The sequence below is a fragment of the Zonotrichia leucophrys genome, unplaced genomic scaffold (assembly GCF_028769735.1).
Source record: "Zonotrichia leucophrys gambelii isolate GWCS_2022_RI unplaced genomic scaffold, RI_Zleu_2.0 Scaffold_261_71848, whole genome shotgun sequence".
Lineage (NCBI taxonomy): Eukaryota > Metazoa > Chordata > Aves > Passeriformes > Passerellidae > Zonotrichia > Zonotrichia leucophrys.
The window spans coordinates 41,908-55,973 of record NW_026992466.1 but is presented as its reverse complement, the minus strand read 5'-3'; the positions used below and the strand labels follow the sequence as shown (position 1 = coordinate 55,973).

The window sequence follows — 14,066 nt, the reverse complement described above, 5'->3', positions numbered from 1 at the left end:
GCCCCCTCCCCAAATTTGGGGCTGGGGGGATTGGAGAAACACCCCAAAATCTGAGACCCCCCCCAAAATCCCACCAGACCCCCCCAAATCCGAGACCCCCCCCAAAAAAAAGGGTCCCCAATATTTTTTGGGGTGGGGTCCAACCCTGACCAAGCCCCCTCCCCAAATTTCCCTTTCAGGAGATGCGGGGCAGCCCCCCGCCATCGCGGCACCCCCCGCGGAGGTAAGGGGGCGTTTTTTGGGGGGATTTTGGGGTTTTTTTGGTTTTTTTATTTTTGGGGTTTTTGGGATGATTTTTGGGGTGATTTTGGGTGATTTGGGGGGGCTGACGCTCTGTGCTCTCTCCGCAGCCCCCCCGGCTTTTCCGCTCCCCCCTGGGGCTGCCCCTGTCCCGGCACCTGCTGCTCTGGGCCCGGGTATGTGTGGGGCTGTGTCACTGTCACCGTGTCACCCATTGTCACCTGTGCCACCCCCTGCCATCCCTGCCACTGCCATTGTCACCCATTGTCACCCACTGTCACCCCCTGTCCCGGCACCTGCTGCTCTGGGCCCGGGTATGTGTGGGGCTGTGTCACTGTCACTGTCACCGTGTCACCCACTGTCACCTGTGCCACCCCCTGCCATCCCCTGGCACTGCCATTGTCACCCATTGTCACCCATTGCCACCCCCTGTCCCGGCACCTGCTGCTCTGGGCCCGGGTATGTGTGGGGCTGTGTCACTGTCACCGTGTCACTGTCACTGTCACCGTGTCACCCATTGTCACCTGTGCCACCCCCTGCCATCCCTGCCACTGCCATTGTCACCCATTGTCACCCACCGCCACCCCCTGTCCCGGCACCTGCTGCTCTGGGCCCGGGTATGTGTGGGGCTGTGTCACTGTCACCGTGTCACCCATTGTCACCCCCTGGCATTGCCACTGTCACCCATTGTCACCCACTGCCATCCCTGCCACTGCCATTGTCACTCATTGTCACCCACTGCCACCCCCTGTCCCGGCACCTGCTGCTCTGGGCCCGGGTATGTGTGGGGCTGTGTCACTGTCACTGTCACTGTCACCGTGTCACCCATTGTCACCTGTGCCACCCCCTGCCATCCCCTGGCACTGCCATTGTCACCCACTGTCACCCACTGCCACCCCCTGTCCCGGCACCTGCTGCTCTGGGCCCGGGTATGTGTGGGGCTGTGTCACTGTCACCGTGTCACTGTCACTGTCACCGTGTCACTGTCACCTGTGCCACCCCCTGCCATCCCTGCCACCCCCTGCCATCCCCTGGCACTGCCATTGTCACCCATTGTCACCCCCTGGCATTGTCACTGCCATCCCCTGGCACTGCCATTGTCACCCATTGTCACCCATTGTCACCCACTGTCACCCCCTGTCCCGGCACCTGCTGCTCTGGGCCCGGGTATGTGTGGGGCTGTCACTGTCACCATGTCACCTTTGTCACCTGTGCCACCCCCTGGCACTGTCACCCATTGTCACCCCCGTCACCACCCTGGCCATGTCCTGCTCGTGCCATCCCTGTCACTGCCACCCCCTGCCACTGCCACCACCTGTCACCTCCTGCCACCCCTGCTGTCCCTTGTCCACCCCTGCCACTGCCACTGCCACCCTGCCACTGTCACCTCCTGCCACCACTATTCGTGTCACTGCCTCCCCCCTGCCACTGTCACCCCACCACTGCCACCCTTGTCACCTGTGCCACCTCCCTGGCCATGCCCTGCCACTGCCACTGTCACCCACTGCCACTGCCACTCTTGTCACCCCCTGCCATCTGTGTCACTGCCACACCCTGCCACTGTCACCCTCACCCATGTCACTGCCATCTGTGTCACTGCCACCCCCTGCCACTGCCACCCCGGCCGTGTCCCCAAGGCCACCCCTGCCACTGCCACCCCCCGCCATTGTCACCCTCTGCCACTGTCACTCCTGTCACCGCCATTCCTGTCACTGCCACCTTGGCCGTGTCCCCAAGGCCACCCCTGTCACTGCCACTCCTGTCACCAACCCATTGTCACCATCGCTTGGGGTGACAATGGCTATGACCTGCCATTGCCACCCCTGTCCCTGCCACCCCGGCCGTGTCCCCAAGGCCACCCCTGTCACTGTGTCACCCTCTGTCCCTGCCACCCCTGTCACCGCCACCCCGGCCGTGTCCCCAAGGCCACCCTTGTCACTGCCACCGCCAGCCTTGCCTTGTCCCCAGAGCCACCCTGGCCATGTCCCCAGGGCCACCAACCCCGGGCAGGTGACAATCATGGCCGGGCCACCCTGGGCACTGCCACCAGCGCTGGCACTGCCACTAATGCCACTCTAGGGACAGTGCCACCCCTTGGGGGACAGTGCCATCTCTTGGGGACAGCGCCATCCCTCGGGGACAGCGCCACCCCTTGGGGACAGTGCCACCCCTTGGGGGACAGTGCCACCCCTGGGGGACAGTGCCATCCCTTGGGGACAGTGCCACCCCTTGGGGACAGTGCCACCCTTGGGGACAGTGCCATCCCTCGGGGGACAGTGCCATCCCTGGGGACAGTGCCACCCCTGGGAGACAGTGCCATCCCACCCTTGGGGACAGTGCCAGCCCTTGGGGACAGTGCCACCCCTTGGGGACGGTTCCACCCTTGGGGACAGTGCCACCCCTTGGGGGACAGTGCCACCCTTGGGGACAGCGCCATCCCTTGGGGACAGTGCCACCCCTTGGGGGACAGTGCCATCCCTTGGGGACAGCGCCATCTCTTGGGGGACAATGCCACCCCTTGGGGACAGTGCCACCCCTTGGGGACAGTGCCACCCCCTGGGGGACAGTGCCATCCCACCCTTGGGGACAGCGCCATCCCACCCTTGGGGACAGTGCCATTCCACCCTTGGGGGACAATGTCACCCCCGTGTCCCCATGTCCCCAACGCGGAGGTGCCACCACCCGGAGGGGACCTGGGAGGGTGGCACGGCGTGGGGGGGGGGTGGGGTGGTGACAACGATGGTGACAATGATGGTGACAATGGTGTGACAATGCAGTGGCAGCGATGGTGACAATGGCCCCGTGTCGCTGTCCCCAGGTGCCACACCCCGGTGCCACCAAGGACTGTTTGCTGCTCTGCGCCGCCGGCCTGCGCCCCCCGCCCGCGCCCCCCGGGACCCCCCCCTAATTCCCCAAAGTGTCCCCAAAGTGTCCCCGAGGTGTCACCGAGGTGTCCCCAAGGTGTCCCCGACTCCCGTTTGTTGCACTTGAGCCCCCCTTTACCACGGGGGGGCGACCCTGTACAGAGACCCCTCCCCAAAATCACGGGACCCCCCCTCAAAATCTGAGACCCCTCCCAAAATCACAGATTCCCCCCTCCCCAAAAAAATCGCACCGGACACTGAGGGGGGGGTCCCCAAATCCAAGACCCCTCCCCAAATCCCACCGGACCCCTCCCCAAGATCCTGCCAGAAGCCCCCCAAAATCCCACCGGACCCCCCCCCCAAAATCGCACCGGACACTGAGGGGAGGTTTCCAAATCCGAGACCCCTCCCCAAAATCCCACTGGAGCCCCCCCAAAAAATCCCACCGAGCACTGAGAGTGGGGGGGGGGCCCAAACCCAAGACCCCTCCCCAAAAAATCGCACCGGACACGGAGGGGGAGGGGTCCCCAAATCTGAGACCACTCCCCAAAATACACCGGACCCCTCCCAAAATCACGGGAACGCCCCCAAAAATCGCACCAGAATCTCCCCGAGACCCCTCCCCAAGATCCTGCCCGAAGCCCCCAAAATCCCACCGGACCCTCCCCCAAAATCGCACTGGACACTGAGGGGAGGTCCCCAAATCCAAGACCCCTCCCCAAAATCGCACCGGACACTGGAGGGGGGGTCCCCAAATCCAAGACCCCCTCCCCAAAAAAAAAAACCCTCCACGCCCCCCCCACCCCAATAATTTGGGGAGGGGTCTCCCCGCTGCCCCCATGACCCTTCCCGAGGGGCAGCGAGACGCGACCCCCCCCCAAAAATTGATGGGGTCCCCCCCCAAAATAAAGGGTGGGGGTCTCCCCAAATTGACCCCCCCCCAAATAAAGGGTGGGGGTCTCCCCCCGCCCCCCCCATTAGTAATTTATTTGTAGGGACTTTGCACTGCGGACCCCTCCCCTTATTTATGCCCCGCCCCCTCCCCCGGGGGGCGCCCCCTCCCCAAATTGCCCCCCCCCCGGTTTGTGACGCCCCCCGGGGGGGGGGGGGATGAGAATAAAGTTGTGTTTGTGCCACTGCTGTGTCCCCAAATTGTCCCCAAGTGCCACCCCCGTGTCCCCAAATTGTCCCTGAGTCCCTTCCTGCCAACACCGTGTCCCCAAATTGTCCCCAAATGTCCCCAAGTGCCACCCCCGTGTCCCCAAATTGTCCCCGAGTCCCCAAAATGTCCCCAGGTCCCCTCTGTGTCCCCAGACTGTCCCCTCTGTGCCACCCACGTGTCCCCAAATTGTCCCCGAGTCCCCAAAATGTCCCCAGGTCCCCTCTGTGCCACCCACGTGTCCCCAAATTGTCCCCTCTGTGCCACTCCTGTGTCCCCAAACTGTCCCCAAATTGTCCCCTTGTGCCACCGCAATTTTTCTCCAAAATGTCCCCTCTGTGCCACCTCCCTGTCCCCATGTCCCCAAGTGCCACCCAGTGTGTCCCCGTTCTTGTCCCCAAGTGCCACCCAGTGTCACCACTCCACCCTAAGTGCCACCCAGTGTCCCCAAACTATCCCCCTGTGCCACCTGGCACATTCCCAAACTGTCCCCAAGTGCCACCCAGTGTCACCACTCCACCCTAAGTGCCACCCAGCGTGTCCCCACACTGTCCCCAAGTGCCACCCAGTGTCACCACTCCATCCCCGTGCCACCTGGCACATTCCCAAACTGTCCCCAAGTGCCACCCAGCGTGTCCCCAATTCATCCGTGTCCCCAAGTGCCACCCAGCGTGTCTTTGTTCTTGTCCCCAAGTGCCACCCAGTGTCACCACTCCACCCCGTGCCACCCAGTGTGTCCCCAAGTGCCACCCAGCCTGTCCCCGTTCTTGTCCCCAGGTGCCACCCAGTGTGTCCCCAAACTGTCCCCCTGTGCCACCGGCACATCCCCGTTCTTGTCCCCAAGTGCCACCCGGCGATGTCCCCCCAATGTCCCCTCGGTGCCACCCGGGTGCCAAAAAGTCTCTTTAGTATAAATAAGGGTGGGGAGGGGACGCGGTGGCCCCGCGGGGACAATAAAGTGACAAAGGCACGGGGGGGGGGGAGGGGACAGTGCCACCCTTGGGGACAAAGGGACAGCGGTGCCACCCCTGGGGACAGCGGTGACACCGCGGGGACAGCGCCGGGGGGGGGGTTCAGTAGTACGGGGGTGGCACTGCGGGTGACACGGGGGACCTTGGGGTGACACCCATGGGTGACACAGGTGACACTGGCGTGTCCTGGCGGGTGACACAGGTGGTATGGGAGTCCTTGGGGTGACACCTGTGGGTGACACAGGTGACACCGGTGTGTCCTGGCGGGTGACAAGGTGACACCGGGATGTCCTGGAGGGTGGCACAGGTGGCACAGGTGACCCAGGAGGTGACACAGGTGACACCGGCGTGTCCTGGCAGGTGGCACAGGTGACCCGGGAGGTGACACAGGTGACACCGGTGTGTCTTGGTGGGTGACACAGGTGACACAGGTGACACCGGCGTGTCCTGGAAGGTGACACAGGTGGCATGGGAGTCCTTGGGGTGACACCTGCGGGTGACACAGGTGACACCGGTGTGTCCTGGTGGGTGGCACAGCTGACACAGGTGACACCGGTGTGTCCTGGTGGGTGGCACAGGTGACACAGGTGACCCAGGAGGTGACACAGGTGACACCGGTGTGTCCTGGCGGGTGACACAGCTGACACAGGTGACACCGGGATGTCCTGGTGGGTGGCACAGGTGACACAGGTGTCCTGGAAGGTGACACAGGTGACACCGGTGTGTCCTGGTGGGTGACACAGGTGGCATGGGAGTCCTTGGGGTGACACCTGCGGGTGACACAGGTGACACCGGCGTGTCCTGGAAGGTGACACAGGTGACGCAGGTGACACTGGCGTGTCCTGGCGGGTGACACAGGTGGTATGGGAGTCCTTGGGGGGACACCTGCGGGTGACACAGGTGACACCGGCATGTCCTGGCGGGTGGCACAGGTGACCCGGGAGGTGACACAGGTGACACCGGGATGTCCTGGCGGGTGACACAGCTGACACAGGTGACACCGGTGTGTCCTGGAGGGTGGCACAGCTGGCACAGGTGACCCGGGAGGTGACACAGGTGACACAGGAGGTGACCCAGGAGGTGACACAGGTGACACAGCTACACCACGGTGCCACTCGGGGAGCCGCCGTTCTGCGAGGACAGGCCCTGCAGGGGGAGGGGACACACGCCACGCCCTGTGACGTCACCGCGGGGACACCCCGGGGGATTCCCACCCCCTCCCCAAGGCTCCGCCCCTCCCCAAAATCAGAGATTTGTCCCCAAAATCCGCGATTTGTCCCCCAAAATCTCAACCCGGACACCTCAAAATCACCCCAAAACCACCCCAAATCCCACCCAGGACACCCCAAATCCCATCTGAGACCCCAAAATCCCCCCCAAAACCACCCCAAATCCCACCCAGGACACCCCAAATCCCACCCAGGACACCCCAAATCCCATCTGAGACCCCAAAATCCCCCCAAAACCACCCCAAATCCCCCTTAAATCACCCCAGATTCCCCCTCGGACGCCCCCAGACTCACGGGGACCCTGTCACGATATGGTCCAGCTACTGCTGGGACCCCAAATCTGCCCTAAATCACCCCAAATCCACTCCTGGATACCCCAAATCCATTCCTGGATACTCCAAATCCCCCCAAAACCACCCCAAATCCCCCTTAAATCACCCCAGATTCCCCCCTCGGACGCCCCCAGACTCACGGGGACCCTGTCACGATATGGTCCAGCTACTGCTGGGACCCCAAATCTGCCCTAAATCACCCCAAATCCACTCCTGGACACCCCAAATCCATTCCTGGACACCCCAAATCCCCCCAAAACCACCCCAAATCCCCCTTAAATCACCCCGAATTCCCCCCTCGGACGCCCCCAGACTCACGGGGACCCTGTCACGATATGGTCCAGCTACAGCTGGGACCCCAAATCTGCCCTAAATCACCCCAAATCCACTCCTGGACACCCCAAATCCCCCCAAAACCACCCCAAATCCCCTCAAAATCCCCCAAATTCCCACCCAGGACACCCAAATTCCCCCAACACCACCACAAATCCCCCCAAAGTTACCCCAAATCCCCTCCCAGATGCCCCCAGACTCACGAGGATGCCCAGGACAGACGAGCCTGTCACGACAGACTGTCACGATACCAACCTGGAGCTCCCGGCACCCCAAATTCCCCCCAAATCCCCCATAAATCCCCCCAAATCCCATCTGAGACCCCTCAAATCCCCCCAAATCCCCCCGGAGCCCCCTCCCCGCACTCACAGAGACCCCCGGTCATGCCCAGGTGCAGATGAGCCCCTCCTGGCAGCTGTCATGATACCAACCTGGAGCTCCTGGCACCCCAAATCCCCCCAAAAACCACCTCAAATCCCATCTGAGACCCCCCAAAACTCCCCCAAATCCCATCTGAGCCCCCTCCCCGCACTCACAGAGACCCCCGGCCGTGCCCAGGTGCAGATGAGCCCCTCCTGGCAGCTTCACCATGCACACCTGGAGACCCTGGCACCCCCAAATCGCCCCTCAAACACCCGAAATCCCCTCAGAGACACCCCAAAACTCCCCCAAATCCATTCTAAACCCCCCAAAACCCCCCCAAATCCCCCCGGAGCCCCCTCCCCGCACTCACAGAGACCCCCGGCCGCGCCCAGGTGCAGATGAGCCCCTCCTGGCAGCTGTCACCATGCACACCTGGAGCTCCTGGCACCCCAAATCCCCCCAAAAACCACCTCAAATCCATTCTAAACCTTCCCTAAACCCCCCAAAACCCCCCGGAGCCCCCTCCCCGCACTCACAGAGACCCCCGGCCGTGCCCAGGTGCAGATGAGCCCCTCCTGGCACGCCGTCACGATGCAATCCTCCAGGAAGAGCAGCACCGTCAGCCTCTCCTGGGCGATTTTCTTGCACACCAGCGGCTCCAGCAGCGGCACCTCGTGCAGCCGCGGGCACAGCGCCGTGCCCAGCACCTTGGCCGAGTCCAGGGAGCCTCCCCGCGACCCCGGCCCGCTTTGGGGAGGGGGCTTCTCGGCACTGCCGCCCCCTCCTCCTCCTCCCCGGCTGATGTTGCCCAGGCTGTGGTAACGTTTGTGCTCCTTCTCGGCCGCCCCTCGGGGGTCGCGCAGGGTCAGCGTGGCGAAACGCCCCACGCTCAGCACCGGGGGGACGCGGGGCGACGTTTGGGGACCCCCGCCGGGCTGCGGGAGGCTGTTGGAGCGGGACAGGGAGCGCGGCAGCCCCGGCACGGAAGGCGGGGGCGGTCCCGGTGCTGCCGCCGGCGGCGGCGGCTCCTCCCCGGTAACGGCGGGGCGGGAGCGGGGAAGCGGCGGCCGCGGCTCCAGCACGTCCTCGGTGAGGTCCCACAGGCAGAACTGCGTGTCCTGGCCGGCCGAACCGAAGCGGTAGGTGACGCTCGGCGGGTCCTCGGGGCTCTCCCCGTGCCTGTCGCCCTGCCCGTCGGGCGGCGTGAAGGGATCGAACGCCACCGCGTTGACCCACGACTTGTGGCCGTGCCCTCGGGCCACCACCCGGCCCTCGGCGAACGACCACACGGTGACCAGGTCATCCTCGCCGCCGGTGACCACGTAGCGGCCGTCGGGGCTCCAGCAGACGCACAGCAGCCCGCCGAAGTAGCTGCGCATCATGCCCTGCAGCAGCATGGACGAGAAGTGGAACACCCTGAGCACGCCGTCCTGGCTCACGCACGCCAGCGAGCGCCCGTCCGGCGAGAAGGCGAACTCGTTGAGCGGCCCCGAGCCCACGGCCCATTTCAGCAGCGGGTTCCGCGGCGTCTTGCTCTTGCACGAGAAGACCCGGAAGCCTTCTCCTTGCGTCAGCAGCGAGTACTGCGGGCTGCTGGCGCCGCACGGCTGCTCCGAGTCGTACAGGTACAGGTGGCCGCTGGCGTGCGACGCCAGGAACAGGCGCTCCGTGTCCGGCAGCCACTTGACCAGCGTCACCTTGGACTTGTCGATCAGGCGCTGGAGGGGTTCAAAAATAAAAAATAAAAAAATAAGGGGTGGTGGGAATGGTCGTGAAGGGGTTGTGGTGGGTCTGGGGAGGTCCTGGGGGTTCCTTGGAGGATCTCAAGGGGTTCCTGGTGGTCCCATAGGGGTTCTGGTGGTCCCATGGGTGATCTCAAGGGGTTCCTGGTGGTCCCACGAGGGGTCTTGAAGGGGTTCTGGTGGGTCTGGGGAGGTTCTGGGGTTCCATGGAGGGTCTTGAAGGGGTTCTGGTGGGTCTGGGAGGTTCTGGGGGTTCCTTGGAGGATCTCAAGGGGTTCCTGGTGGTCCCAAAGGGTTTCTGGTGGGCCCAAAGGGTTTCTGGTGGTCCATGGGTGATCTCAAGGGTTCCTGGTGGTCCCATAGGGGATCTCAAGGGGTTCCTGGTGGTTCCTTGGAGGATCTCAAGGGGTTCCTGGTGATCCCAAAGGGTTCCTGGTGGTCCTGGGGAGGTTCTGGTGGTCCCATGGAGGATCTCAAGGGGTTCCTGGTGGTCCCAAAGGGTTCCTGGTGGTCCCATGGGGGATCTCAAGGGGTTCCTGGTGGTCCTACAGGGGATCTCAAAGGGTTCCTGGTGGCCCTCGTGGTTCTATGGAGGAAGCCAGGGGGTTCCTGGTGGTCCCATGGAGGATCTCAAGGGGTTCCTGGTGGTCCCAAAGGGTTCCTGGTGGTCCCATGGGTGATCTCAAGGGGTCCTGGTGGTCCCATAGGGGTTCTGGTGGTCCCATGGAGGATCTCAAGGGGTTCCTGGTGGTCCCATGGGTTCCTGTGGTCCCATGGAGGGTCTCAAGGGGTTCCTGGTGGTCCTATGGTGGCCCTGCTGGTCCCACAGGGCTCCCAAGGGTTCCTGATGGTCCCATGGGTGATCTCAAGGGTTCCTGGTGGCCCTGCTGGATCCATGGAGGATCCCAAAGGGTTCCTGGTGGCCCTGAGAAGGTCCTGGTAGTCCCATGGGGTTCCTGGTGGTCCTGGGAGGTTCTGGTGGTCCCATGGGTGATCTCAAGGGGTTCCTGTGGTCCCATGGGGATCTGAAGGGATTCCTGGTGGTCCCATGGGGGATGTAAAGGGGTTCCTGGTGGTCCTACAGGGATCTCGAGGGTTCCTGGTGGCCCTGGTGGTTCTATGGAGAGCCAGGGGTTCCTGGTGGTCTACAGGGGATCTCAAGGGGTTCCTGGTGGCCCTGACGAGGTCCTGGTGTCCCATGGGGATCTAAAGGGGTTCCTGGTGGTCCCAAGGGGTTCCTGGTGGTCCCATGGAGGATCTCAAGGGGTTCCTGGTGGCCCTGGGAGGTTCTGGTGGTCCCATGGGGGGTCTTGAAGGGGTTGTGGTGGGTCTGGGGGTTCTGGTGGTTCCTTGGGTGACTCAAGGGGTTCCTGGTGGTCCCATGGGGGATCTCAAGGGGTTCCTGGTGGTCCCATAGGGGTTCTGGTGGTCCCATGGAGGATCTCAAGGGGTTCCTGGTGGTCCCATGGGGGATCTCAAGGGGTTCCTGGTGGTCCCATGGGGTTCCTGGTGGTCCCATGGAGGATCTCAAGGGGTTCCTGGTGGCCCTGGGGAGGTCCTGGTGGTCCCATGGGGGGTCTTGAAGGGGTTGTGGTGGGTCTGGGGAGGTTCTGGGGGTTCCTTGGAGGATCTCAAGGGGTTCCTGGTGGTCCCATGGGGGATCTCAAGGGGTTCCTGGTGGTCCCATGGAGGATCTAAAGGGGTTCCTGGTGTCCCATGGGGGATCTCAAGGTGTTCCTGGTGATCCCAATGGGGTTCCTGGTGGTCCTGGGGAGGTTCTGGTGGTCCCATGGGGGATCTCAAGGGGTTCCTGGTGGCCCTGGTGGTTGTATGGAGGAAGCCAGGGGGTTCCTGGTGTCCCATGGGGGATTTCAAGGGGTTCCTGGTGGTCCCAAAGGGTTCCTGGTGGTCCCATGGAGGATCTCAAGGGGTTCCTGGTGGTCCCATAGGAGTTCTGGTGGTCCCATGGAGGATCTCAAGGGGTTCCTGATGGCCCTGGGGCGGTTCTGGTGGTGCCATGGGGGATCTCAAGGGGTTCCTGGTGGCCCTATGGTGGCCCTGCTGGTCCCACAGGGCTCCCAAGGGGTTCCTGGTGGTCCCATGGGGTTCCTAATGGGTTCCTGGTGGCCCTATGGTGGCCCTGCTGGATCCATGGAGGATCCCAAAGGGTTCCTGGTGGCCCTGAGAAGGTTCTGGTAGTCCCATGGGGTTCCTGGTAGGCCCTGGGGAGGTTCTGGGGGTTCTGTGGGGGAAACAAGGGGGTTCCTGGTGGTCCCATGGAGGATCTCAAGGGGTTCCTGGTGGTCCCATGGTGGCCCTGCTGGTCCCACAGGGCTCTCAAGGGGTTCCTGGTGGTCCCATGGAGGATCTCAAGGGGTTCCTGGTGGTCCCAAAGGGTTCCTGGTGGTCCCATGGGGGATCTCAAGGGGTTCCTGGTGGTCCCAAAGGGTTCCTGGTGGTCCTATGTGGAATCTCAAGGGGTTCCTGGTGATCCCAAAGGGTTCCTGGTGGCCCTGGGGAGGTTCTGGGGGTTCTGTGGGGGAAACAAGGGGGTTCCTGGTGGTCCCATGGGGTTCCTGGTGGCCCTATGGTGGCCCTGCTGGTCCCACAGAGCTCCCCAGGTTTCCTGGTGTCCCCGCGGTGTCCCCAATGTCCCCGGTGTCCCCGGTGTGCCCTGACCTCCTCGTTGAAGAGCCGCCCGGCGCTGTCCTTCTTGGCCAGGTCCAGGTACTGCACCTGCCCGGCCGAGAAGCCCACGAGCAGCGCCAGGGTCTCGGTGCCCGCCGTGAACTGGTTGAAGTCGTGGCACGTGGGCTGCGTGCCCTTGTACACGCGCTTGTCGATGGGACGCTGCAGGTCCAGCGCCTGGCGGGGGACACGGGGACACGCGGCGTTGGCACCGGCAGGGTGGCACCGGCACCGGAGGGGTGGCACTGGCACTGGCAGGGTGGCACTGTCACTGTCCTGGTCATTGGCACCAGAGGGGTGGCACTGGCACTGTCCTGGTCATTGGCACTGGTACCAGCAGGGTGGCACTGGCACCGGAGGGGTGGCACTGTCACTGTCCTGGTCATTGGCACCCAGGGGGTGGCACTGTCACTGTCCTGGTCATTGGCACTGGTACCAGCAGGGTGGCACCAGCACTGGAGGGGTGGCACTGGCACTGTCCTGATCATTGGCACCGGCAGGGTGGCACTGGCACCTGTGCGGTGGCACTGGCACAATTGGGGTGGCACTGTCACTGTCCCAGTCATTGGCACTGGCACCAGCAGGGTGGCACTGGCACCAGAGGGGTGGCACTGGCACTGTCCTGGTCATTGGCACCCGGGGGGTGGCACTGGCACTGGCAGGGTGGCACTGGCACCAGAGGGGTGGCACTGTCACTGTCCTGGTCATTGGCACTGGTACCAGCAGGGTGGCACCAGCACTGGAGGGGTGGCACTGGCACTGTCCTGGTCATTGGCACCGGCAGGGTGGCACTGTCACTGGTACCAGAGGGGTGGCACTGGCACCAGAGGGGTGGCACTGGCACTGTCCTGCTCATTGGCACTGGCACCAGAGGGGTGGCACTGTCATTGTCCTGGTCATTGGCACCAGAGGGGTGGCACTGTCACTGTCCTGGTCATTGGCACCCGGGGGGTGGCACTGTCACCTGTGCAGTGGCACTAGCATGGTGACACTGGTATGGTGGGGTGGCACTATCACTGTCCTGGTCATTGGCACTGTCACTAGCACCCGAGGGTGGCACTGGCACCCATGGGGTGGCACTGGCACTGTCCCGGTCATTGGCACTGGCACCGGCAGGGTGGCACTGCCACCAACCCTGGGGTCACTGTCACTGTCCTGGGGTCACTGTCACCAACCTGGGGTCACCTTTGCCCCTCAATCCCTCCGTATTTCCCCCGGTTCTCCTCCCCGTTCTCCCCCGTTATTCCCCCGGTTCTCTCCCCGGTTCTCTCCCGTTCCCTCCCGTTATTCCCCCAGTTCTCTCCCGTTATTCCTACGTTCCTCCTCCGCTTCTCTCCCGTTATTCCCCCAGTTCTCTCCCGCTTCTCCCCCCGTTCTCCCTCGTTTTCTCCCCCCGGTTCTCCCCCATTATTGCCCCGTTTCTCTCCCCGTTATTCCCCCGCTTCTCCCCCGTTACCCTCCGGCTGCCGCGTCCCCCGCTGCCCGTCCCTCCGTAGAAATGCAGCTCCCTGCCGAGGTTACAGCACACTCGGCTCCGCTCTGCGGCTCCCCCGGGCGGGCTCCGGCTCCGGGCCAGCCTCACCACCGAGAGCCGAACCGGCGGCAGCGCGCCGGGGCCCGGCGGGGCAGGCCCTGCCGGGGCTGAGGCGGAGGAGGCGGCGGCGGCGGCGGGGCCCAGCAGGCGGTAGGAGCCCTCGCGGGTACGGAAGCGGCTCTTGAGCTCCGGAGCGGCCGCGGGAGGCTCGGCCGGGCCCGGGCCCGCCGCCGCCGCCGCCGCCGCCATGGCCGCCGGAAGCCGCCTCAGGAGCGGGCGGGAGCGGCCATGGCCGCCATGGCGGCGCTGAGTCAGCGAGGCCACGCCTACTGGAGGGGGCGGCCACGCCCATGGAGGTGGGACTGACCAATCAAGGCGTGAGACAGAAAGGGACACGCCCATTTAGAGGGGAGGGAGGGTCCATATAAGGGAAGGGCACGCCCCAAAGTGGTGGCCACGCCCTAAAATATCAAAGCCACGCCCCTAGCTGAGAGCACAGCCGTGAGTGGGGAAGCCACGCCCCAAAACACGGAGGCCACGCCCCAACACAGAGACCGCGCCCCGAAAATGAGATCGCACCCCAAAATGAAACCACACCTGTGAGTGATGGA

General features: G+C 63.9%; 1 protein-coding gene and 2 long non-coding RNA genes across 6 annotated transcripts; 2 read left to right on the top strand and 1 right to left on the bottom strand.

The window, feature by feature from the left end:
- Positions 1-178: 178 nt before the first annotated feature.
- LOC135441369 (uncharacterized) lies at positions 179-3,297 on the top strand. Its single transcript, XR_010438474.1, has 3 exons — positions 179-223; positions 351-416; positions 3,059-3,297. It is a non-coding gene; the product is annotated as an uncharacterized LOC135441369 (long non-coding RNA).
- A 2,029-nt stretch (positions 3,298-5,326) lies between these two features.
- On the top strand, positions 5,327-6,064 carry LOC135441371 (uncharacterized). 3 transcript variants are annotated; one of them, XR_010438478.1, is made up of 3 exons: positions 5,327-5,404; positions 5,666-5,739; positions 5,781-6,064. It is a non-coding gene; the product is annotated as an uncharacterized LOC135441371 (long non-coding RNA). The 3 variants fall into 3 exon arrangements; XR_010438477.1 differs by having other exon boundaries at positions 5,333-5,395; XR_010438476.1 differs by lacking the exon at positions 5,327-5,404 and adding an exon at positions 5,450-5,501 and having other exon boundaries at positions 5,657-5,739.
- Positions 5,470-13,736, bottom strand: DMWD (DM1 locus, WD repeat containing). 2 transcript variants are annotated; one of them, XR_010438475.1, is made up of 6 exons: positions 13,378-13,736; positions 11,913-12,098; positions 8,028-9,209; positions 6,303-6,380; positions 6,135-6,166; positions 5,470-5,624 (listed from the first exon to the last, which is right to left on the bottom strand). XR_010438475.1 is itself a non-coding variant. In XM_064700922.1 (4 exons), exons 1-4 carry the CDS (start codon positions 13,702-13,704, stop codon positions 6,333-6,335), a joined length of 1,743 nt encoding a protein of 580 aa, XP_064556992.1. In that variant the 5' UTR covers positions 13,705-13,736; the 3' UTR covers positions 6,136-6,332. The 2 variants fall into 2 exon arrangements, 1 of the variants encoding a protein (XP_064556992.1); XM_064700922.1 differs by lacking the exon at positions 5,470-5,624 and having other exon boundaries at positions 6,136-6,380.
- Positions 13,737-14,066: the final 330 nt, after the last annotated feature.

Excerpts from the sequence above, each read along its gene's own strand:
- DMWD (XM_064700922.1), bottom strand. The coding sequence starts at position 13,704 with ATGGCGGCGGCGGCGGCGGCGGCGGGCCCGGGCCCGGCCGAGCCTCCC. Across the intron at positions 9,210-11,912 it reads GGCGGCTCTTCAACGAGGAG|CGCCTGATCGACAAGTCCAA; the intron begins GTCAGGGCACAC and ends GAACCCCTCCAG. Across the intron at positions 6,381-8,027 it reads GGGCACGGCCGGGGGTCTCT|GGCCTGTCCTCGCAGAACGG; the intron begins GTGAGTGCGGGG and ends CTCCCCCTGCAG.